The sequence below is a fragment of the Grampus griseus genome, assembly GCF_964374135.1.
Source record: "Grampus griseus genome assembly, chromosome: 2".
Classification (NCBI taxonomy): Eukaryota; Metazoa; Chordata; class Mammalia; order Artiodactyla; family Delphinidae; genus Grampus; species Grampus griseus.
This window is the reverse complement of record NC_139018.1, coordinates 117,263,599-117,288,611: the sequence shown is the minus strand read 5'-3', so window position 1 is coordinate 117,288,611 and position 25,013 is coordinate 117,263,599. Positions and strand designations below refer to the sequence as shown.

The 25,013-nt window shown below is 50.4% G+C and overlaps 2 protein-coding genes across 6 annotated transcripts in view; both read left to right on the top strand.

The window, feature by feature from the left end:
• The window catches only part of SIN3A (SIN3 transcription regulator family member A), a 64,333-nt gene extending 51,494 nt beyond the window's left edge, over positions 1 to 12,839 (top strand). For 2 of the 3 annotated variants that reach the window (XM_082648650.1, XM_082648651.1), the window contains exons 18-21: positions 2,238 to 2,330; positions 3,249 to 3,343; positions 7,732 to 7,939; positions 10,244 to 12,839. In XM_082648650.1, the coding sequence (XP_082504776.1) occupies positions 2,238 to 2,330; positions 3,249 to 3,343; positions 7,732 to 7,939; positions 10,244 to 10,474 (627 nt within the window). In that variant the 3' untranslated portion in view covers positions 10,475 to 12,839. Of the gene's footprint in view, positions 1 to 2,237; positions 2,331 to 3,248; positions 3,344 to 7,731; positions 7,940 to 10,243 lie in introns of those variants that run through there. The other variant, XR_014296375.1, reaches the window with a different exon arrangement.
• Positions 12,840 to 13,664: 825 nt separating this feature from the next.
• Positions 13,665 to 24,690, top strand: MAN2C1 (mannosidase alpha class 2C member 1). 3 transcript variants are annotated; one of them, XM_082648566.1, is made up of 26 exons: positions 13,665 to 13,791; positions 14,046 to 14,171; positions 14,620 to 14,743; positions 15,899 to 15,969; positions 17,048 to 17,225; positions 17,535 to 17,724; positions 18,878 to 18,984; positions 19,167 to 19,277; positions 19,472 to 19,564; positions 19,692 to 19,808; positions 20,034 to 20,129; positions 20,226 to 20,371; positions 20,722 to 20,845; positions 21,205 to 21,326; positions 21,434 to 21,519; positions 21,636 to 21,791; positions 22,001 to 22,098; positions 22,280 to 22,374; positions 22,634 to 22,738; positions 22,840 to 22,996; positions 23,088 to 23,231; positions 23,619 to 23,728; positions 23,829 to 23,908; positions 24,043 to 24,191; positions 24,278 to 24,387; positions 24,460 to 24,690. In XM_082648566.1, the coding sequence occupies exons 1-26, from the start codon at positions 13,691 to 13,693 to the stop codon at positions 24,584 to 24,586; spliced, it is 3,123 nt and encodes a 1,040-aa protein (XP_082504692.1). In that variant the 5' UTR covers positions 13,665 to 13,690; the 3' UTR covers positions 24,587 to 24,690. The 3 variants fall into 3 exon arrangements, with proteins under 3 accessions (XP_082504692.1, XP_082504694.1, XP_082504693.1); XM_082648568.1 differs by having other exon boundaries at positions 21,988 to 22,098; positions 22,242 to 22,374; XM_082648567.1 differs by having other exon boundaries at positions 23,829 to 23,964; positions 24,083 to 24,191; positions 24,460 to 24,600.
• Positions 24,691 to 25,013: the final 323 nt, after the last annotated feature.

The window sequence follows — 25,013 nt, the reverse complement described above, 5'->3', positions numbered from 1 at the left end:
CTTATTTTTGCCAATTAGATGATTAGAAAAATATTTTAATTCACATTTCCCTGTTCGCTACTGTTTCCTGTTTTTCTCTTCTGTGTATTGCCTACTCGCATCCTTCACCTTTTGCGGGGGAGAGGGGTCGTAGTTTTTTTTTGTTTGTTTTTTTGTTTTTTTTTTTTTTTCAGTACACGGGCCTCTCACTGTTGTGGCCTCTCCCGTTGCGGAGCATAGGCTCCGGACACGCAGGCTCAGCGGCCATGGCTCACGGGCCCAGCCGCTCCACAGCACGTGGGATCTTCTTGGACTAGGCATGAACCCGTGTCCCCTGCATCGGCAGGCGGACTCTCAACCACTGCGCCACCAGGGAAGCCCTGTAGTTCTTTTTATGTACTTTTTCAAATATGATTTTCTTTGTCATGATTTCTCTGAAATCGATTGGTCTTCCTCTATGTCCTGTCCTTCAGTGCTCAGCTGAGTGTCACTTCAGTGAAGTGAAATCTTTCTCATCTCACTGAGGGGGGATAACATATTGTGCATGTTTCTAGAGTAGTACCTTTGTAGTTATTTTGTTGTAATGTAAATATAGCTATTTGTATCCCTTTTCCTTCACTAAATTGAGCTCCTCCAAGCAAGAAACCATGTTCTCTTCTGCGTGTCCCTCTGCCTAATAAATGGCAAACATTCAGTGACTATGTGTTAGTTGAATGAAGCCTAGGAGATTGGCAGAGGAGGCATGGAGAGGAGGTGGGGGTGTCCAAATGGTAGAGGATCTTCACAGCCATAACTAAGGAAAAGGTATGAATTTTGTTGTGGTTGGCGAGCAGTGAAGCATTTTTAAGGACTAAATATTCCACTGGCTTTGAGCTTTCAGGAAGATTAGTAACACTGAGTAACGAGGAGGGGAGGAATCAGAGTCATGTTTACAACTGGAGGCAGTTACCAAATTTGGGTGATGGATGTGGGCAATCTAATAATAAAGTTAGTCAAGATTTGGAGAGTGGTTGCAGAGGTCAGAGAGTTGGGGTGAACACATGGTAAAGGACCTAACAAGACAGGTGTCAGGCGAGGAGCCTGTTGGGATGAAATTGAGTTCAGTTTTAGGCATGTAGAGGAGACTTGTCTTCTCAATATTACTTTGAAGAGTGGTTTCTTTACAGCAGTGGGACAAATCTCGACACTCTAGGTTTTTTCATCCTAAATCCAGGGAGGTTTAGCAAACTCCTAGGAGCAGTTTTTTTCATATCTATTTTGGAAGTAACTATGTTTGTATGTGTGTATGTTATGTTCTTGTTACTTTTTAAATTTTACTAGCAAATAGGAATTCTTCTTCTCCAGAAGAACTGTGAACCAGAACTGGTTTCTGGTCCTGTTTGCTTACTGACTAGCTGTGTGGCCTTGAGAAATCAGAACTTTCTGAATTTTAGGTTTTTCCCTGTGTAAAATGAAGAATGTTGAAATAAATGATTCTCAAGCTTTCTTCTAATCGCTGATCTTCACCATTGATTCCTATAGTGATCTGGTCTGCAGCGAGCCCTTAGGATCAGGGCATTGAGAATCCTGGGATTCCAAAAGGGGAGATCTGTGTGCCATCACCATTTGATACTTCTTTTGTGCAAAATGTGACTTGGTTTTGCCTCTATCAGTGTACTGCTTTTAAATATGAATTTTTTTAAAAAATCACACAAATAGTATTAGCAGAACTCAGTTTCAAATATGATTGGTACCATTGCAGCAGATCACTTCTTATGTTGATGTTTTGTGTTCCTTACCTCATGGTATGTGTGATTTCTTGGGTAGTCTTTATTGTGGTGGAAATGTGATTGCTATTTTCTGTTTGATGTTTTCCATTTCACTTTGGTATGAGAAGTTTCCTTTTTTTTTTTAAACACTGTAGGCTTGTTTACATCTTTGTATCAAGTCCCATAAATGGGATTATCAAGTGAAATGGCATTGACATTTTATGGTTCTGACTTTTGAGCACTCTCTGATATTGATTACTGTTTTAGCTAATTCAAGAAGTAAGAAACATGAAATGGTGCTTCTTGCTCTAACATTTCATTTTGCTGGTAGCAAGATTGGACCTTTGCCTTTTTATCACCTGCTTAAGCTTTTGAGTTATCTTCCTCATCTCTTCAATTGGAGCAAAATTTTTTTTATAACTTTATTGCCTCCCCACCTCTCAACCCTTGAGAATCTGTTTACAGCTTTGGAGATGGTCTTTTGTTTACATTCAGGTTTCTTATTTGCAGCTTATGTTCATTCAGAGCCAAGGCCAGGTTCAGCTGACCATCGAGCTTTTGGACACGGAAGAGGAGAACTCGGATGACCCTGTAGAAGCAGAGGTATGGATGAGTATACTGCAGAAACTGGAGAGAGTATGTCATGTTCTGAGAGTCTGCCCAGTGAGTGTCTTCTAGAAGCCCAGCCAGTGTTAGCCTGTTTAAGGGTCAGGACCTGACGCTTAAGTACAGGTCATTTCAGCCATATCTTCAGCTGAAGAAAAGGACTGCCTGGTGGTAAGATATTTAGGATTGATGGCAGTCTCATCTAGCTTTCAGGAAAGCCCTCTCCTCTGAGGAAGTCTCATGGTTGGCAGCTTTCTTGTTTTTCTCCTAAAGCACAAGAAACAACAAATGAGGTGCCATCTGCCCAGTATCATCTTGACTCTTTGTGTCATGTTTACTTTTTATTGGGATAGATGGAGCCAGGAGTTCTCAACCCCACGGGGTAGACAGAGTGAATTGGTTATCATAGTTGGGTCTAGCGGGTAATATTAATGAGAAATGCAAGCCACATGTATGTATGGTGCTGAGGGCATATGGAGGGGAGGAGATTGTTGTTTTATGGGAATATTGGCTCGTGGTTGCCAAATCTTAAACTTTTTTAAAAGAGATGCCAGAAATTTAGATTTTGATGTGAAAGATACTGATTTTCAAACATTTGCCACTATACATTTTGTTCTTTAACAAAACCCTCTGTAGGGAAATAAAACTTGTCAGTGAGCCAGCTTCTAACCATTTATGACTTCTGGTAACTGTTAAGTATCTCAGAGAAACTTTCGGTTTTGCATTCTCACAGATTTTTTTAAGCTGTGTTTTAATACCAAGTAACAAGCATGTCATTATGGAAAGAGATTTTTTTGATCTTGTATTTAAATATTTCAGACATTTTAGTCATAGAATTTGCTAGACAACCTGATGAGGTTGGAGTTCAGTTTTTGTGCTCTCTCCCCCACCCCCATTTTGTGTTTACAATCCTAGCGCTGGTCAGACTATGTGGAGCGATACATGAATTCTGATACTACCTCTCCTGAGCTTCGTGAGCACCTGGCACGGAAACCAGTGTTTCTCCCACGGTGAGTGAACCAACTCATGTGTCGGCAGCATAACACTAATGCACAGTCCAGGAACGAGGAGTTAGATGACTTTCAGTTTCTTGGTTTTCACTTATTCTGTTGTTCTGTCTACTGAGGATGCTAATTCAGGGTTTGTATGGTTTTACACCATGAGCTTACCTGGAGCACGTGCCAAAGCATCAGGGAGGCAAGAGTTTTAGGAGTCAGTAGTAACTTCCCTTCAGGAATGTGTGTCAGAGTCTCCAGGGTTTGATGATTCACTTGGAGGACTCAAGGACTCAGCATGTAGGCATACCCACAGGGATGGTTTACTGTAGCGAAAGGATACAAAGCTACATCAGCAAAGGGAGAAGGTGCCTGTGACAAAATCAGAGGATGCCAGGCGCAAGCTTCTAAGGGGCTGTGACTTCCACTGGAGGCACAAGGACACTCTTCATTCCTCCAGCAGCAAATTATGACAATATGTTTGAGATGCTGCCTACCAGAGAAGCTCATTGGAGACTTGGTACTGAGGGTTTTATTGGGTGCTGCTCCTGCAGGCACCCTCTGCCTAGCTTGTACCAAAATTCCAGACTTCCAGAAGGAAAGCAGGTTTTCAGCATAAACCATTTATTTTGTACAAACAGTTTAGGTACAGTGAGGCACTCTTATCATTCAGGGAATGGGGGAAACTCTCCCAAAATCCAAGATGCCAGAACCCAGCCAAGGGACAACCTTGTAAGCACGGTTTGCAAAGGATAGCAGTCTTAGGCCTGCTATGTTAACTCTCTTCATGGAATTTTAAAAATTTCCTGGGCTTCTCTGGTGGCGCAGTGGTTGAGAGTCTGCCTGCTGATGCAGGGGACGCGGGTTCGTGCCCCGGACCAGGAAGATCCCACATGCCGCGGAGCAACTGGGCCTGTGAGCCATGGCCGCTGAGCCTGCGCATCTGGAGCCTGTGCTCCGCAACAGTAGAGGCCACAACAGTGAGAGGCTCGCGTACCGGAAAAAAAAAAAAAAAATTTCCTCCCCATATATGGGCAAATTGTATGCTGGACCTCTGTCTGAGGATGAAGACAGAGTTTCAGAAGTAGAAAATAGATTTTGCTGTAGTAGATTGGCTTTCTTTCTTCCCCAAATTTTGCGAATTGAAATCTCATGTCTTACATTCCCAGAAAGGTATTATCCCAGTATTATTAGACTTAGTCCTAATTGGAACATGGAAAGGGGTGAGAACAGAAGGGCCCTGCCAGCTTCTTCCATTCACTGAGTCATTTAACAGACTTCAGGCAGCTGCTCTGTGCCAGGCCCCTTTCTTAACAAAACAGATTTAGTCTCCATGCTTTTTTTTTTTTAATTTATTTTATTTATTTATTTTTGGCTGCATTGGGTCTTTGTTGCCGCGCACGGGCTTTCTCTTCGTTGTGGTGTGTGGGCTTCTCATGGCAGTGGCTTCTCTTGTTGTGGAGCACGGGCTCTAGGCGCGTGGGCTTCAGTAGTTGTGGCACACAGGCTCAGTAGTTGTGGCTCACGGGCTCTAGAGCACAGACTCAGTAGTTGTGGCGCATGGGCTTAGCTGCTCCGCAGCATGTGGGATCTTCCCGGACCAGGGCTCAAACCTGTGTCCCCTGCATTGGCGGGCGGATTCTTAACCACTGCCCCAGCAGGGAAGTCCCTCCATGCTTATGAAACATAACATTGTATATTTCTCAACAGATTGGCAAAATTCTTAAAAAGATTTGTAATCTTTGTTATGGAGTGTGTGGGGAAGAGGGGAGGCACTTTGATTTACTGTGGGGGGAAATATTGATACAATCATTCCAGAATCAGAGCAGTTAAAATGTATAGGACCTTTACCCTGGAACTTTAATTTTTAATAATTTGCCTTACAGCTGTTACAGCTGAGGTTCTTTCTCAGTCTTTTTGTCCTTAAGACCCCTTACAGTCTTAGAGATTGAATACACCAAAAAAACTTTTGTTTATGTGGATTATATCTAGTAATATTTACCACATTAGAAATTAAAACTGAAAAACGTTTACTATGTTTATGAATTCATTAAAAACAATGCTAAATACATTCTGTGTTATCATAAGTAATATTTTAATGAAAAGCTACTTCAAAACAACAAATTAGTGAAGAGTGGCATTGCTTTACATTTTTGTAAATCTGTTTCATGTCTGGCTTAATAGAAGAACAGCTGGATTCTCATATCTGCTTCTACATTCATTCTGTTGCACTATTTTGTTTCGTCAAAATACATGAAGAAAATCTGGCCTTACTGAAACATGTAGCTCAAAAAAGTAGTATTTCCATATCCTTTCAGATAATTATGGATATTCTTTGATATGACAGCAGAACTGTCCAAGTAGTAGTTTCTTAAAGGTTAGTTGCAGTATCAGTGAACTTTTCATGTGGTTATGTCAAAATCCATTGGTTTATCTTGTACTTTGAATTTTTTCATGCATGGTTTTATAACTTCATGCAATTGGTTATTTGGAACATTTTAGTTCACTAAGTTATGCAGACCTACCAAATGTTGACACGTCTTCATTTTACAGTATTCCCACCCCCCACCCAGCACCCCCAAAAACACCACATTTATTAATATTGCCGTTGACCTCATCAGTCACATTTTTTTTTTTTTTTGCGGACGCGGGCCTTTCACTGTTGTGGCCTCTCCCGTTGCGGAGCACAGGCTCCGGATGCGCAGGCTCAGCGGCCATGGCTCACGGGCCTAGCTGCTCCGCGGCATGTGGGATCTTCCTGGACCGGGGCACGAACCCGTGTCCCCTGCATCGGCAGGCGGACTCTCAACCACTGCGCCACCAGGGAAGCCCCAGTCACATCTTTAAGTAGTGGGAAGTTGTCACACCTCATGCCGGCCAATACCAGTTTACCAAAATTCCGAGTTTTACTTGAAAGCTTAAATTTTATCATTGGCAACGAATGTGCTCAGTTGTTTTCCTTGAAGTACCAGTCTCCCTTGTTCACTTTTGAGAAAATATTTGCCAAATACCCCAGATCGGCTAGTCAGCTATTCTTTCAGGTAAAAATGGCGAACCATGTGCAGCTCAAGCAGTGCTCAAGTGCTTTCCTTCATGAATCCCATTGTACTTTGGCACACAAAGGTACTTTATGTTTAGTTCCCATTTCGTCACCCAGTATGTTAAAAAGATGTGAACTAACGGCCTTATCAATAATAAGAGATGTTATTGTTTCATCAAGGACATTCTTAAGTCAGAGCAGCTTTCCTTTTTGAATTGCCGGTGTGTGGCCAGAGAAGAGTACAAAGATATCTAAGGACAGATCGGTGCCATCACCAATTGGTTTTTTTCTAATAGTCACTATTATTTTTGCACTGCCAATGCTAATGTTAATACTGTTTTTTTTTTTTTAAAGAAAGAAAGACACTGTTTTAGTAGTATTATGACAGTAGTTTTGATCTTACAACTTCCTAAAAAGCATCGTGGGGGCCCCAATAGTCCTTGGACCAAAGAACTGCTGTCCTACGGAAATGTGTGTACACAAAGATATTCACTGAAGCAACGTTTTTTTTGTTTTGTTTTGTTTTGTTTGCGGTACGCGGGCCTCTCACTGTTGTGGCCGCCCCCGCTGCGGAGCACAGGCTCCGGACGCGCAGGCTCAGCGGCCATGGCTCATGGGCCCAGCCGCTCCGCGGCATGTGGGATCTTCCTGGACCGGGGCACGAACCTGTGTCCCCTGAATCGGCAGGCGGACTCTCAACCACTGCGCCACCAGGGAAGCCCTGAAGCAATGTTTTTAATAGCAAAGTGTAGGAAACAGTAGAACTGTCTAGCTGACAACCTTTCTCTGCTTGTGTTGGAGGGAATTAAGCCTGCCAAGGCATCCACTAATGTGAATTATCTTCTTTCCTAGATGTGTAGAATAGCACTAGTTATGTACCATCTGTGGGAGAATTGAAAAAAATAGACATTTAAGTAATTTTCTGTGCTCTGTGGTTCAGATGAAGGACCTGATTAATTCCTGTTAAGGAATTGTTCAATTAAGACACATTCCTCTGTAGCAGTTAAAGAGAATGACACAAATCTATCTGTAGTGAAATGAAAAAATCTTCATGACATTAAGTGAAAAGTTGAGAGAGACCTAGAAGATTTTAAATGAAAACTGCTAACAGTGGCTACCTGTGGCAAGGCAAGTGGGATTTCGAGAATTGGGGTAGGGGGTTAGTTGGCAATTTCTTTTTATTCTTTATATCTCTGCAGTTGAAAAAAATTTTTTTTTAACAATAAAACCACTGGACATTTAAAAAATGTATGTAATTAAAATTGTGATACGTGCTGTGAAGGCAAATAAAAAACTTTTGGGGCAGTCATGGGAACCTGCACCTGGAGGAGCTCTCATCCTGCAGGGCTTTGCTGCTTTGTAGGAATCTGCGGCGGATCCGGAAGTGTCAGCGTGGTCGAGAACAGCAGGAAAAGGAAGGGAAGGAAGGGAACAGCAAGAAGACCATGGAGAATGCGGATAGCCTGGATAAGCTGGAGTGTAGGTTCAAGCTGAATTCCTATAAGATGGTATATGTGATCAAGTCAGAGGACTACATGTATCGGAGGACCGCCTTGCTCCGGGCTCATCAGGTGAGAACCAGTAACTGGAATTTCTCCACATTTCTCCCTCCTCAGCCAGGACCAGGCCTGCCCCAGAGGCTTCTGGTTGTTTCTCTCCCTTTGTGAAAATCTCTTGGATTTGAGAATTGTTGAGTAAGGATGCCGTAACAAAGTCCCACAGACTGCGTGGCTTAAACAACAGAAATTTATTGTCCTACAGTTCTAGAGGTTGGAAGTCCAAGGTTGAAGTGTTGGCAGAGTTGCTTTGAACCTTCTGAGGGCTGTGAGGGAAAAACTATTCCTTGCCTTTCCTAGCCTCTGGTGGTTTGCTGGCAATCATTGGCATTGCTTGGCTTGCATATTTCTGCCTTCATTTTTACATGGCATTCTCCCTAAATGCATGTCTGTGTCCAAATTTCCCCCTTTTAAAGAATGCCAGCCATGTGGGATTATGGGTCCACCCTACAACAGACAGTATGAGCTCACCTTAACTAATTACATCTGCAACAACGTTATTTCCAAATAACATCACATTCTGGGGGGTGGAAGCTAGGATTTCAACATATGAATTTGTGGGGACACAATTCAGTTGATAACAGCTGGTCGCACCTTCCAGTGAAGCTACTCCTAGCATTTACATTTCAGGTAGTATTGCTTGTGTGAATCCTGTCTGTTTTCACATGCTACCTGAATTGTGAAAGTCCTAGTGCAGTTATGTACCAAGGTATTGTGCCAGGCCCTGGGACTACAACCGTGAGGTAGAGCATATAAGGTAGTGTGATGATGTGCACTACCAAGGAGAGAAACTAGGTGAAGTGATCAAGGGTAACTGGCAGGCAGGGCCCTGCTTTTGTTGGGGAAGACCTCTCTAAAGAGGTGACGCTTGAGGCCTAAACAATGACAAGGATCCAACCTGGTGCAGAGTTGGGGGTTGGTACTTTTTAGGCAAAGGAAACAAGCAAGCACAAGGCTGGGAAGGAGGAAAGGACTTGGCATTTTCAAGAAAATGAAAACATCAATGTGGCTTGCGCCATAGGGAAAGTGGGGTGCATGAAGTTGGAAGGGTGGGCAGAGGCTACATTACTTATTCTCTTAGGCTGCGATTTGGATTTTGTTTGAGGTACATTGAGACATCGTTGACAAAGACATAGACTGATGAGAGCGAGTGAGGGCACCAAGTTGGAAGGGCAGAGACCACTCGAAAGACTGCTTTCATTCATATGAGATGTGATGTCTACCCAGACTACCAGGGTTGTAGAGGAATTATAATTAGATTGGAGGGACTTCCCTGGTGGTCCAGGGGTTAAGATTCCACGCTTCCAATGCAAGAGGCGTGGGTTCAATCCCTGGTCGGGGAACTAGGATCCCACATGCTGCGTAGCACAGCCAAAAAAAAAAAAAAGATTGGACATATAACTGTCAGGATGTGGTAATGTTTGGATGTAGGGAGGTTAAGAGAAAGGGGAACATTAAGGATGATGCCTGGTGGTTTTTGTTTTTTGGTTTTGTTTCTTTGCTCATTTTGCTTGAGTAAATGGGAAGTTTAGGGGTACATCTGTTAATAGGAAGGGGTTACCAGGTTTGGGAGGCAGATGAAAAGACTACAGAACATTCAAGTGGGAACCATAGGTTGGGCGATTTTTAATGTACTTCTCTCATGGTGCTGTGTGTTGTATGCCTGCATGTTTCTGATTCAAATGATTTGGGGAGCTGGGCAACACCTTATTTATCTTTGTATCCCCTTCTCTGCCTTGCTTGTGGGCACTAATAAATATTTACCAGATGTATAGGTAGGAACAAAAACCTCCACTGAAGATCTGCTATGCCCAGCACTGTGCTGGGCAGGGTGGGGTAATAGCGGGAAGGGAGAGTGGGTTTTAAGCCCTTTACCTTGTTTTACTTAGAAGTGGATTGCCACGCTGACAGAAATGACTAACGGCCTCAACTCAGTGTCTCACTCCGGGTATGTTAGAATCAGCTGGGTTGCTGGTTTAAAACTGCGGATTGATCAAGTTGTTCTCTCCCCACCCCCGCCCCCCTATGTGATAATGATGCAGGAGGCTAAAATCGAGAAGCACTGAGCTAGTTCTGCCCAGTTGGTATTTCTTTGGGAGCTTTTTGAATTCCAACTCCTTAATGTGTTCTAGGTTCTTAATCTTCAATTCTTTTCTTTAAACAGACTCCTAATTTTTTTTTTTTTTTTAACTTATCAGTGGTATCAGCACTGATAAGCCCACATCTTTCTTCTGGCACTTTAGGAGAAAATTGGGCTTTGTATTTGAAGGTTTTTAGTCCTAGTTCATGGGTTTTTTTCTTCTTCATTCTATTTTGCAGTCCCATGAGCGGGTAAGCAAGCGGCTACATCAGAGGTTCCAGGCCTGGGTAGATAAATGGACCAAGGAGCATGTGCCCCGTGAAATGGCAGCGGAGACCAGCAAGTGGCTCATGGGTGAGGGGCTGGAGGGCCTGGTGCCCTGCACCACCACCTGTGACACAGAGACCCTGCACTTTGTGAGCATTAACAAGTACCGTGTCAAATATGGCACAGTGTTCAAAGCCCCATAACTGCAGAGCCAGAGCAGATAACTTGAGGGGTGTGTGTGTGTTGGGGGGGGGGCACGTGTACTCGCACACACTGAAGAAACAAGGAAGATGCCTTTCAAGCCTCACTGGGCCTCTCTGGGACATGGCCACCTGATCTGTGTGTGGCTGGTGCAACCTGGCACCAAGTGGGCTACATATAAGGAACGTGGATACCTTACAAAGCTGGAGCTGGAACTTTTCCCAGGGGGTTTGGGCATTACCCTGCCCTGGAGGGGAAGAAATCCATGCAAGCACAGGGATATGCAGCTTGCTTGCACACACCAGCAGAGCTAAGACTGCAGCCTCCTGGGGCCTGACCTTCAGTGAGGGAACCGGATGCTGTTCACACCTTGATTGGATGGGCGAGCATTGACTGACAGACTGGGGAAGGACTCAATGCTTAGATGGATTGTAACTCTGATGGTCACTGCTCCTTTCCTCTTCCCCCCCAAAAGGAAAAAAAACTGTATTGGATTTTTTTTTCCTGGTCACTTGAGCACATCTAGATCACCCATTAAGATTTTCTCTGGGACCTGCAGTTTGGCTTTGGGATTGATCATCTTGTGGATTTGATTCCTGACGAATCCCTTGCTGCCCACCCGTTATTCTCTCCTCTGGTTCTCAACCTCAACAAGTTCAAATCAGTCGTCCTTTTTAGCTCCCGTGGAACTGTTTTGTACCTGCTTCTTTACTAGTCTACCCTAGTGCCATCCACCAGCTTTACTCACTCACACACACACACACACACACACACAAACACACACACAGTTTTAACTTGGTTTTTCTTTTTTTTTTTGTAAATAATGTACATACTGTCAATTTTTTATTAAAAGAAATATGCTTTGATGTGCTAGCATAACTGCTCTAGCTCCTTGTGTACCATAGTTCTATGTGGCTTCAGATTTAGTACCTATGAACAGATGTACAAGACATTTATTACACTTTTTACCAAAGGGAGTTACCGTTGTAGTACTTTTGTGTAAAACTTGTCTTCCCCTTGCCCCAACTTTTTTTTTTTTTTTTTTTGTAAATAAATAAAGCTTGATTCTTACTTAAGGAATAAACTCTCAACCCAAGTCCCTTGTCCTCACCAGAGAACTACTGTGAAGCAGGGATTTTGGCTTCAGTTCCTTATCTACGGTACAAACAGGATTTTGCTTTAAATAGTTAGCAGTCAGTTGTATGTGTTCCAAATCAAAATATCTTAAATTTTTTAAATAGAATTATTCATTCTTTTAGTACGTGTTTTCCCCCCTTATTTCAGCTGTTTGGAAATATTTTATATTTGGGTAAGTTGTGCAGCTATGTAGTTTGTACTTTTCTGTATTTTTTCTTATCCTTATTGGAAATGGGAGTGAACAGCTTAAATACCAAACCAGTGTTTGAAAGAAGTGTGTACAGAGTGTGTGGTATAAATGGGGCTGGGAGGGAGATTCAATACATTTCGTTAGCAACTGCAAATGGAATATATACATATATATTTTTTTAAATTACATAAATTTAAACTGGCAGATATTTAAACTTGACTGATTAGGATTTTTATATGTGGTCAGCCTGGACTTTCTGAACAAAGACCAACTGAGCCCCTCCCAGTACTCTGGTGAATTTTTCTCCAGCAACCATTACCCTAGTCATAGCTGTAAAGTAACCAGCAGTGATTTGTGTGGTTTTGTTTGCTTTTTAATTAAAAATTCCCAACATCACCACCACAAAACCACAAATTTTTTGGCTCTGGACTTTCATAACACATGGTAGACTTTTCCGATTTTAGAGTTTTTTGTTGGGTGTGGTGGGGAGCAGTGGAGGGATGGGACAACTACAGGAGACTCAGAGCCCAAAAGTGTAGGGTGGCAAAAGAGCCTTGTGGGAGGAGATTCTCTGGTGAAGCTGGGGCCAATGCCTGACTTGGGAGATGGAGTGATACTGACTGGGGGGGAAGATCTTCAGGTTTTCCCAGCAATAACTCACCTCTGCTTGCTTAAGACCATGTTGAATTGGAATTACGGCCGGGGTGGGTTGGGGGGGAACTGATGGGACCTGACCAGGGGCAGCCCCAGCTGTTGCTGTCTCTGCATAGGGTTACGCCCAGAGCAGCTGCTTGCAGGTCAGGATAGGGTTTCAGGGCCAATAGAGGAGAAAACCCCATCCTACCAGTGCAACCAAAAGAAGGGGGAGCTTCACTGACAGCCAGGGTTTCACAAACAGCATTTATATCCCTCCTGCCATCTGAGCTCCAAGCTCAACTCAGCCTGTCTTATAGCAGGAAGTTATATTTTAAATCTCGTTTGGTATTCTGTACTTAATCACCTTTCCCTATGATTTGCATTTGAAATGTTGTAAACTTGGTCAGTATTTCTATTAAAATATCAGGGCTCATGTTGTGTATATACTTTTCTTCCTAATGATTTTATAGACAAGGACTTCATAGCATTCCCAGGAGGGGGGAACAAGCTGCCAACAGATTACCAGAGAAACGTGAGGATGAAATTGGAGGTGTTTCTGGCATTATGGCTTCTCTGAACTCTTCAGTCCCGTGTAGGGAAATACATTATTCTGTTAGGATCATGAATTCTATGTCTGTGATCTGCAATCTCAAATCAAAATCTTCGGAGTTTCTGGCGATGGGCAGCACTTAGCCATATACATAAAATAAAACATGTAGTAGAGGAAGCTGAGGTTACTGGGGTGCAAAGCTCTATTTAACGCATGTCTGCCGATTGGCTTTAAAGCACCGGTCCTGGCGCCCCGGCTCTTGCCACGTTAAGCGGACACGGGTGTTCGAGATAGCCAGAGGGCGGGCTGGGACCAGAGGGCAAGGAGGTTCCCGCTTGCAGCTTCTGAGACTAGGTGACCTGCGTCGGCAGCAACCCAGGCTCCCACCCGTCGTGCCTAACGGCTTGTGTCTGTCCCAGGCCTTTTGCAGAATCAAAGCGTCAAGCTTCCTATTTTATTTAGGGATTTGCCCTAAACGGCCACCAGCTCGGACGAGATAAGAGGAGAGCATCGGAAGTGCGGCTTTTAGCTTTCAGCTCCCTGCTCAAAGTTCAGAGCAGCGAGACTTCACAGAGCCGCTGGTGTTCCAAGAAAAGCTGTCCGGGCCTGGAAGGCGCCCTTCGGACGCCGGAACCTTTGGTTCCAGGCCGTGGACCGCGCCGGCAGGGTTTGGGGCCTTCCGGGGAGAGGAGAGAGCGCGCGGCGATGGCGGCGGCGCCGGCCCTGAAGCACTGGCGCACTACGCTGGAGCGGGTGGAGAAATTCGTGTCGCCGCTCTACTTTACCGACTGTAATCTCCGCGGCAGGTGTGGCCACCTCGTCCATGGCGCCGGCCGGCCGCATCCACGCGTCTCTAGCCTTCCCGTCCGGGGGGAAACCCAAGCTTCGGCCACCTGGGCCGAGGGACAAAGTGCCCGCCGCGGAAAGGGCTGGGGCCCAGGAGGAGGGATGGGGGGAGACCGAGCTGTGAGGCAGCCCTCCCGGCGGTGGATCGAGGGAATGCGAGTCCCCACCCGCCGGCTGGCCCAGTGGCGCGTGCCCACCTGCCCCTCCCGCCCAGGCTCTTCGGAGACAGCTGCCCAGTGGCCGAGCTCTCCAGCTTCTTGACGCCCGAAAGGCTTCCCTACCAGGAGGCAGTCCAGCAGGATTTCCGCCCCGCGCAGGTCGGCGACAGCTTCGGACCCACGTGGGTAACGCTCCAGAGGGAGGGCGGGGCCGACAGGGCCCCGCTCCCGGCTTACTCGCCTCCCCTAAGGGCCACACCTCCATTGTCGGCCCTGTGCCCTAGACCGTCACTTGGGGCAGAGCAGCACCCTCTGCTGGGAGCAGATCCCTGATCCCTCAAGACTTAATGGGAGAATTTTCATTTCCCCCCCTTCTCCCAGTCCCTGGACATCCCTTAGGCAGGACACTCTGCCTAAGGCAGGACAAATCACAGACCCCTGATTCTCTGCCTCTTTCCCTCACCTTGCTGTACACCCCGTTGGTCCTTGCTTGTGGATCAAAGCTGAATACCTTGTGATGCTGCAGATACTTGGTGAAAGTCTCAAGCCCCTGCTGACCCTTAGTCCAAGGAAGTATGTCGAAAGGAAAGGGCTTTGACCCCTAGGCCCATCTTAGTGGTTCTGTTGCAGATGGTGGACCTGTTGGTTCCGGGTGGAGCTGACCATCCCAGAGGCATGGGTGGGTCAGGAAGTTCACCTTCGCTGGGAAAGTGATGGAGAAGGCCTGGTGTGGCGTGATGGGGAACCTGTCCAGGTGAGGAGCCCTGCCCTAGGTCAGGTATGGCCACATTTCAGCCCTGGTCTCTGGAGAAGCCACAGCTGAGTGGCTATGCCTGCAGGGTGGTATCAGGATTTCAGGACTGGAGAGGTTGTTGCTTGGGCCCCGGTGTAATTGTTCCTTCTCATGTTTGAGAGGATCGCTGAGGGTCTCAACATAATTAATACTAAACCAACCCTGCCACTGACTGGTCACCCTCCCATTCTGGGATGAAAATAGTTATTAATCAAGTACAATAATAGGTACAGCAGATCCATTTATTAACCCTTTACTAGGTGCCAGACTAGTGACTTTGCAGACTATACCACTTTCTATTTTTAGTTTTAAATAAACTGGTTTTTATTATATGGAATATATGCTTATGGCAGTCGGGGAGGGAGACTTCGAAACAGTTCTGGATAATATAAAGTTTAAAAAGTCCTCTTCACCTGAAATAATGGATATCTCCCTGCTACCTCACCCACAGTTCCCCAGATATAACCACTATTAAGTACCTTGTTTATGCATCCAACCTTAACAGGTTTAACCTTTAAAATCCTATGTGGTAGGTCTTTATGGCCATTTACAGACTAAGAAACAGATATATAGATGTTAACACACTTGTTCAGGTTCACACAGCTTCCATTTCAGTTTGACTAACCCTCAGTCTCAGGTCAGGACTGTTGTTCTTCCTGTACAGAAAGATGGCAGACCCCTCCCTCCCTCCCTTCACTGGCTCAGCAGGATGTCTCCTGAGTGCCCTCTCTGGCAGGTCCCTGTGCTAAGCACTGGGGATATAGTGGGGAATGAGGTAAACCTGTCCCTGACTTCAGAGAGTTTCCCTTCAGATGCTTATTCAGGGGTACAGAGGCCACCAGAAGCCACCAAGGACCTGATACCTCCCCAAGACTCCACAAGACCAGTGGCTTTTCTGCTGGCAGATAGGTGCCATTTGGTGGTCATGGCACTGACTGCCATGGGGGTTGGGGCACCTGCTACCAGAGGTCCCTGATTTGTCAATCTTGGCCTTGTCTGGGAGAGAGGAGCCAGTGCTAGGGACCCGGTAGAGGGGACTGGCCTCCCTCAGCTTATACTTCATCTGAGCTGTTCACAAGCCTCAGGTCCTGTCTCTTTCACTGCACTCCCCACCAGGGTTTGACCAAAGAGGGGGAGAAGACCAGCTATGTCCTGACTGAAAAGCTGGGGGAAGAAGACCCCCGGAGGTGAGTGAGTCCCTGTGCTGTGGTTGACCAGTGCTGTAGGGGAGGGAGCATCAGTGGGCAAGGAGGAGCTGAGGCCCAGAGCCATCTGAGAAACACACCCACTTTCAATACAACCATCTTCAACTCTCATAGTTTATTTTTGAAAAGCAGGATTTCTCTGGCTATAAAGATAGTGTTTTCGTTCTTGGGTTAAATACAGAAAAGCACAAAGAAGTAAATAACTCCCATTATCCCATCACTTAGTGATGTCCATTATTAACATCTCAGCATTCTTCTCGGGAATTCTTTCAAATGTAGTTTTTACTAGTTGAGGTTGTATTTCTTTGATATTTTGAATCCTGATTTTTAAAAAATCCATATTATAACATGCATTTTATGACACTATCAAAAACTCTTCTTAGGTATTATATTTATTGAACATTGTGTATCTGATGTTTCCAGGCACTGGGACTGATGGTGAATGATGTGATTCTTGACAGCAAGGGCGACTCACATATACTTAATAATTGCAAAACTGATGAGGGCTTTGAAAGAAAAAACTTTCAACATAAGAAATTTGTTCTAGACTAGGGAGAGGGATAAGAGGAGAGTCATGGAAGGCTTCCCGAAGGAAGTCATGTTTGCTCTCTGAAGACTGAGTAGAACAGCACCACAGCCCACCATGCTCTCCAAACAGTGGCCTGCCCATATTGGCTGATGGATCTTTGTTCTGAAAGACTGGACCTGGGAGATCCAAACATGTTTTTAATGTGCAAAGAGGGTTCTGAGACCAAGGCAGTGCATTGTAAAGACAGCTTTGGAAATAAAAGTCTAAACAGTATAATTCACATGGTTCCAAACTTGGCTACTTATTCACCCCAACCAAGGCAGAACACTCATCAGCAGAATTTGGTGTAGTCTGTTGTTTCTACCATGACCCTCTCTTACACGCACCTGACATAACTGTGAGATCCTCTGGGTGGTAGATCCTGGGGGTGAATAGGGAGGGGTCTGCTGGATGCCTCTTTGGTCCTCCCTCCCCAAGCCCCAGAGTCCTCTGCCAGTCCCTTGGCCTGAGGCTGCCTCCCCGCATTTGTAGCCTGACCCTCTATGTGGAAGTAGCCTGCAGTGGGCTCCTGGGGGCCGGGAAGGGAACCATGATCGCAGCCCCTGACCCAGAGAAGATGTTCCAGGTGAGCCGGGCTGAGCTGGCCGTGTTCCACCGGGATGTCCACAAGCTCCTGGTGGATCTGGAGCTGCTGCTGGGGATGGCCAAGGTACTCGACACCCCCGCGCCACCTGCTCACACTCTAGAGCCCTGTTCCAGGCAGGCTGTTTCTTGGGTCAGATAGTTGGAGCTCTGGGAATCCAGAATAGGGAGGGTGTTTCATGCCTGCCTGAGTGTTGAGAGGATTTCCCTGTGTAAAGGGGAGGAAGGAGACAGTGCTGAGCAGGGGGGCCAGCAGGAGCACAGGGTTGGAGGTAGGGAGGAGCTCTGCTGAGAACCCGTGGGAGATCAGCTGGGGTCTAATTTTGGAGACTCTGCTTGCTTGAGATGGGGATTAAGGGACAGAACCCTGCTGCAGGGCCTCGGGGAGGACAACCAGCGCAGCTACCAGGCCCTGTACACAGCCAACCAGATGGTGAACATATGTGACCCCGCCCAGCCGGAGACCTTCCCAGTGGCCCAGGCCCTGGCCTCCAAGTTCTTTGGCCAACGTGGGGGTGAAAGCCAGCATACCATCCATGCCCTGGGGCACTGCCACATTGATACAGGTAGGGCAGCAGTTGTCTGGGCTGGTTCGGGGAGGCAGGAGTGGCCTCGAAGACCTGGCTGTGCCCTGGAAGCACTGTGTGATCCACATCGAGTTCTTGCCCCTCTTGGACCCCAGTTTTCCCTTGGGAAAGGGGAATGGGCTGTAGGCTCTGCTAGACGTGGCTTCGTTTATTCTTTCAACAAAATCTGATGCCCCGTGTGGCCCCATGCTAGATATTGGGAGGCTAGGACTATAGAGACTGGTGATCACAAAATAGGCAGACACAGTTGCTGCCAGGATGGAGGGAAGGATCGGGGGCTGGGGAGCCCAGAAGAGGCATTTAACCCAGCTGGGTCTGGGGGATTCAAGAAAGGTTTCTCAGAGGAGATGACCTTTGAACAGAGTGAGGATGAGTAAGAATTTGACAAGTGCCCAAGTCCTCAGATAGGAGTGATGTGGAAGTAGTTGAGATGGGGACTCAAGCCCAGGGGGAGGTTTCCTGGGGAGGATCAGGAGGTCAGTTTTGAACCTGGTTAAGTCTGCAATGTCTGTGAGGCTTATGGGAAATTACATTTTTAAAAAACTCCCCAAAGTATTGATTCTGATGCAGCTAAAGTTTCTGAACCACAGAACAAGGGCTTTCTCTGCTGTGCCAAAGCATGGGATGTAGAGTTCTGGGCTGGTAAAGAAGGAACTGAGGCCTAGAGGTTGCAAGAGGCTGTAGTGCCTCACGCGGGACAGCTGGCCCAGGCAGGTCCATCTCAGGAAGCTGTGCCCTCTGTTCCAGGCTGTCCTTCAATGTGCGTGCAGGGGAAGGGCCAACCCCCACTGCCTCTTACAGGATCCTCTCAGGGGTGTCTGAACCTCAGAGTAAGGCTATTCCAGGGACTGGGGCCTCCATTTCCTGATGTAAAATTGATCCGATAGGCCCAGCCAACCTCCTTTCCCCAGTCCCTACTCCTACCTTGCAAGAGTGATGTAAAGTGACAGCTCAGGAGAGATGCCACAGGACTTTGCAGGGAAAGGGCCTGGGATGGACGGAAGGCTAGGATGACCCTCTGGAGGCCCAGGCTGGGCGTGATTGGATGCTGGGGGGCAGGGGTGCGGCTGGAGATCTGTGAGGAGCTGGGGACCTTGCTGCTCTCTTATCCTCCACCCTCCTCCCCGTCTAGCCTGGCTCTGGCCCTTCAAGGAGACCGTGCGGAAATGTGCCCGGAGCTGGGTGACAGTCGTTCAGCTCATGGAGCGGAATCCTGAGTTCATCTTTGCCTGCTCCCAGGTCAGAGGGACGGCTGTGCGGTGGTACCTGGAGCCCAATGGGGGCTAGTGTGAGGTTCCGAGGGCTTCTGGGGCCTGAGGGGCAGGGCTACTCACCCTCAGCCACCCACTGGGCCCCAGGTGCTCAGCCCTGGATGGGGTTCTTGTCCCCCTGGCCCAGCTCCTGCCTCGTCTGCCCCACAGGCACAGCAGCTCGCGTGGGTGAAGAGCCACTACCCTGGCCTGCATGCCCGGCTCCAGGAGTTCGCCTGCCGTGGGCAATTTGTGCCCGTCGGGGGCACCTGGGTGGAGATGGTAAGTGCAGTCCACAGCCCTGGCCCCAGAAACCTCCCCTCTGGCAGACAGACAGGTGGGCCTGTGAGGAGATGGACACTCCCTGGGCACTGACTATAACCCAGTGTCACAGCCCTGGCTGCTCCTGTCCGGGTGGTTGGCCTGAGCTCCACCTGGTGCTGACCCCGGCTGCCTCCCTGTTCCCTCACTGCCAGGATGGGAACCTTCCCAGTGGAGAGGCCATGGTGAGGCAGTTCCTGCAGGGACAGAGCTTCTTCCTGCAGGAGTTTGGGAAGATGTGCTCTGAGGTAGGCTGGGAGCCGGCTGCGCCTGCAGGCGCATGGGGCTGGAGCTTGCCCTTGAGTGATGAGGGGCAGAGGCTGTGGCCGTGCTGCCGAGCCGTGGTTCCCGTGCCCAGAGGCCCTTTCCCTGCAGTTCTGGCTGCCAGACACATTCGGCTACTCAGCGCAGCTCCCACAGATCATGCGCAGCTGTGGCATCAGGCACTTCCTCACCCAAAAACTGAGCTGGAACCTGGTGAACAACTTCCCGGTGAGCAGGCCCCAGGGAACCAGGCTCAGAGTGGGCCTGGGTCCCACCTAGCCCATACATCTCCGTCCAGGCTTATTGAGGGGCCCTGGACAAGCCACCCAACCCCGACCCAGAGAAGGCATGCCTCCCCCAGGGTCACACAACAGGAGGGGCAGGTCTAGGAGGCCCAGCTCTGCCTCAGCCCTGACTCTGCCCTCTCTCTTCTACCTGTTTCCCTGCCTGCAGCACCATACCTTTTTCTGGGAGGGGCTGGATGGCTCCCGGGTGCTGGCCCACTTCCCACCTGGTGACTCATATGGGATGCAGGGCAGTGTGGAGGAGGTGAGAGGGCACCTAGTGGCCAAGGTCGGGGATGGGAGGCAGGCTGGAGAGGGCTGGGTGTCCTGTTCTAAGCTGACCCTGAGCCCACCTGTGCAGGTGCTGAAGACTGTGGCCAAAAACCGGGACAAGGGGCGTACCAACCACAGTGCCTTCCTCTTTGGCTTTGGGGATGGGGGTGGTGGCCCCACCCAGACCATGGTGGACCGCTTGAAGCGGCTGTGCAATACAGATGGGCTGCCCAGGTCAGGCCTGGGCTCACTCAGCCCTACCCTCCACCCTTGCCCTTAGTCCCTTCTGCTCAAATATTGCGCCCGACACCTCCCCTAAACCTTGTCCCCCTCCAATCCCAGACCATGGGCTCCTCCCAACTTCTACCCTGGTGGTAGGGTGAGGGGAAAGCTAAAGGTGGGACGGGGCTTAAACCTACTAGAGAGAAAACTCTCCTGGGGTATCCAGAACTGGCTTTGTGTGGACAGGGAGCTTTCTGGGCGTGGCTCCTTTCTGTCGGGACTGGGTCTCTTGTCACCCTTGCATGGAAGAAGGGTGAATCACACGGCCAAGCTGGGAGACCCAGGCTTGCAGTCTCCCTCAGGGTGCAGTTCTCTTCTCCGGAGCGACTCTTCTCGGCGCTGGAGGGCCACTCGGAGCAGCTGTGCACGTGGGTCGGAGAGCTCTTCCTGGAGCTACATAATGGCACCTACACCACCCATGCCCAGGTCAGGAGCTGGTTGCTGAGCCAAATGGGGAGGGCGTGCCCTTGAGAGGCCCAGAGGGTCAGAGGAGGAAGCAGGGGACAGAGCCCAGCCCAGACCTGGGGGAAGAGGCTTGTGTTCCACGGAGGAGCCGAGAGGAGAGAAGTGCAAGAGCCGGGTGGTCAGGAGCCTGGAGGAGGCAGGACTGAGCATCCCTGAGGGAGGAAGGGCTTGGGCTGAGGGGGGGGAGGGAGGCATCTGGGGTAGATAACTCACAAGAGGCCCTGGGGAGCCACCAGGGGTTCTGAGCAAGGGAAGGCTTTGGAAGGTGTCCTGGGATGCTTGAACAGACTCTAGACTGATTCTCCCTACCCTGGGCTCAGATCAAGAAGGGGAACCGGGAGTGTGAGCGGATCCTGCATGACGTGGAGCTGCTCAGCAGCCTGGCCCTGGCCCGCAGTGCCCAGTTCCTCTACCCGGCCGCCCAGCTACAGGACCTCTGGAGGTCAGTCTGTCTTCTGCCCCCCTGCCACCCACTAACCTCACCCCAGACACCTCTGCGGCTGCCCCTCCCTCCCAGCCTTCCGCAGCCCTGCCCTTGGCCCCCCGCAGGCTCCTGCTTCTGAACCAGTTCCACGATGTGGTGACTGGAAGCTGCATCCAGCTGGTGGCAGAGGAAGCCATGTGCCACTACGAAGGTGAGGCTGACAACATTTCCGCTGCTCTCCAGCACCCAGGGCAGAGTGTCTCCTGTGGGACATTCAGGGGTCACCCAGACCCACTGCCCACCCATGACCAGCCAGTCTCTCCCCAGACATCCGTTCCCGTGGCAACACGCTGCTCAGCGCTGCAGCCGCAGCCCTTTGTGCTGGGGAGCCAGGTCCTGAGGGCCTCCTCATTGTCAACACACTGCCCTGGAAGCGCACTGAAGTGCTGGCCCTGCCCAGGCCTGGTGGGGCCCACTGCCTAGGTATGAGCTGGGGAGAAGGGTGGCTACTGTAGCAGGAGGGATCAAGGCCAAATCGAGAGTTGGGGACATTCCCCTGGAGATCTCTGCCCCGGGTTGCCCCAGGCTAGAGAGTACTAGTAATGCTCACCCCCTCCAGCCCCCCACCCCGCCCCGAGTATGGTTCCTGGAAGGTGAAGGAGGCTGCGCTGATGCCCAGGCCTCATCCCCAGCTCTGGTGACAGTGCCCAGCATGGGCTATGCTCCCGCTCCCACCCCCACCTCGCTGCAGCCCCTGCTGCCCCAGCAGCCTGTGTTTGTAGTGCAGGAGGTGAGTGCTGGCACATCGCCGTGGGCGGGGGCTGGCTGTCCTGGGCTGTCCCTGACAACGTGGGGGTTCTGAGCTCCCCAACCTGGAGCAGGTGGCAAGGCAGGGCTGGGGCTGGTGTTGGGCGGGCTGTTGGTGGCGGGAAGCCTCTGCAGACTTAGCCTCAAGGCCCCCTCCCACCAAGACTGACGGTTCTGTGACTCTGGACAACGGCATCATCCGGGTGAGGCTGGACCCAACTGGCCGCCTGACGTCTCTGGTGCTGGTGGCCTCTGGCAGGTGCTAACCCCTCACTGCCCTCTCCCAGTGCCTGGCAGGGGACCCCAGACCTCTCATTCCCTCTGTCCCCTGGCCACAGCTGACCACAGTAGCCCACAGGTGGCTCAGGACTGGGACCCACACATGGAATGGGGCCGGCTGGGTTAGGAGTCTCCTGTCCTCTGGGCCTACTCACCCTACCTCCCACCCCACCCACCTCACTCAGCTGGAGAGACTGCGGTCATACAGTTATAAAGCGCCAGTCTCCATGTCCTTCCAGGGAGGCCATTGCTGAGGGTGCCGTGGGGAACCAGTTTGTGCTGTTCGATGATGTCCCCCTGTACTGGGACGCGTGGGACGTCATGGACTACCACCTAGAAACACGGTGCGGGGTGGGCAGGACTCGGGGGCGGCGTGGGATAGGAGAGTATTGGGCCCCCTCCGCCAGGCCGTCCTGCCTCAGCGCCTCCCTCCCCTGTTCCCCAGGAAGCCAGTGCTGGGCCAGGCAGGGACCTTGGCCGTGGGCACTCAGGGTGGCGTGCGGGGCAGCGCCTGGTTTCTGCTGCAGATCAGCCCCAATAGTCAGCTCAGCCAAGAGGTGGTGCTGGACGTCGGCTGCCCCTATGTCCGCTTCCACACCAAGGTAGCAGGGGGCAGGGCGGTGGGTATCTTCCCTGGGTGTGGCCGGCGAGGAGGGGTCCCTCCCCTTGCACCCCTACCTCCACCCCCGACAGGTGCACTGGCACGAGGCCCACAAGTTCCTGAAGGTGGAGTTCCCTGCCCGTGTGCGGAGCCCCCAGGCCACCTTTGAGGTCCAGTTCGGACATCTGCAGCGGCCCACCCACTACAACACCTCTTGGGACTGGGCTCGATTTGAGGTCTGACGTGGGGTGGTGTGGGGCGGGGTGTGGTGGAGGGTTTGGATCCTCCCTGGCTGGGGAGAGACTCGTTGTGTGGTATGGGGTGAGGAGGAGGAAGATGATGGTCAGCATTTGCTGGTTCCTGACACGTATGCCAGGCATGGTGCTAAATGCTTTCTGTTTAGTCTGATATTCATGCCCATTTGGTGGGGTAATTACCCTTATCCCCCTTTCCCAGATGAGGAGCCGGGGCTTAGACAGGTTGTGTGGTGTGCGCAGGGCCTCCTGTAGTGAGAGCTGGCATTCAATCGTGTGGTCCCAGAGCTTCCCTCAGTCTACTGACAGGAGCTCTGGAGCACGAGGAGGCGGCGGGGCCACCAAGTGGGTCTCCGATCTACCCTCCAGGTGTGGGCCCACCGCTGGATCGATCTGTCAGAGCACGGCTTTGGGCTGGCTCTGCTCAATGACTGCAAGTATGGCGCGTCAGTGCGAGGCAGCGTCCTCAGCCTCTCCCTGTGAGTGGGGTGCCTCCCAGGGACGGGTATGGGAGCGCGGTCTTCCCAGGACAGAACTTCGGCGGCTCCAGCCTGGCCCTTACCACCCTCCCCACCCCAGCTTGCGGGCGCCCAAGTCCCCTGACGCCACGGTTGACATGGGGCGCCACGATTTCACCTACGCGCTGATGCCGCATGAGGGTGAGTGCTGCGGCCCCGATACCTCTCTGCCCCGCTCAGCCTCGGTTGCCCCAACGGTAAGTGGGGAGCTCTCCAGCAGTCCCACGCCCCTACCCTCATTTTCCACGACGCGTCCCTTTCCGGTCTGCGCCCAGGGTCCTTCCAAGACGCTGGCGTTATTCCCGCTGCCTACAGCCTCAACTTCCCCCTGTTGGCGCTGCCCGCCCCAGGCCCGGCACCCGCCGCCGCCTGGAGCGCCTTTTCAGTGTCCTCGCCCGCAGTCGTGTTGGAGACCGTCAAGCAGGCAAGGGCCGGTGGAGTGCGGGGAGCGGGCCGGGGTCCCGAGCTGGGCCCGCCCTCGGCCCCACCCACCACCACCTCCCTCCGTAGGCGGAGACCAGCCTCCAGGGCCGCAAGCTGGTCCTGAGGCTGTACGAGGCCCACGGCAGCCACGTGGACTGCTGGCTGCACATGTCGCTGCCGGTTCAGGAGGCCGTCCTGTGAGTGGGGGCGCGGGGTGGGAGTGGGAGTCCTGCCCTCGCGGAGCCCTCATGGTCCCTCCTGTTCTCCAGCTGTGACCTCCTGGAGCGCCGTGACCCTGCTGGCCCCCTGCCCCTTCGGGACAGCCGCCTGAAGCTCACCTTTTCTCCCTTCCAAGTGCAGTCCCTGTTGCTCGTGCTGCAGCCCGCACCGAGCTGAGATGAGTCCCTGAGCGTGGGGTTTTGTTTGTGGAAGGCTTTGGGGGCTCATCATTTCTGCCTCTCAAGCCTGAAGCAAGGATAGTTACCTCTTGAACAATAAACGCTTGGCTTAGGAACCCTGCTGGTAGCCCCTGCTCAGTCCCCTCAGGTCCCAAACTCAGGCATTGAGGGGGGAAGTTTTTACCCCAGGCATCTGGGGACAGGGGCAAGATCTAAGGTTATCTGTGCGCGCAGGGTCTGGATTGCAGGCCCCATGACAGAGACGGGGGATATCGGTGACCATAAGCTGACTGTAAGACCACGATATAAGACGCTCTTCTGGGACTTCCCTGGCGGTCCAGTGGTTAAGACTCTGAGCTTCCAATGCAGGGGACGGGTCGGGAAACTAAGATCCCGCATGCCATGTGGTGCGGCCGGTGGGGTGG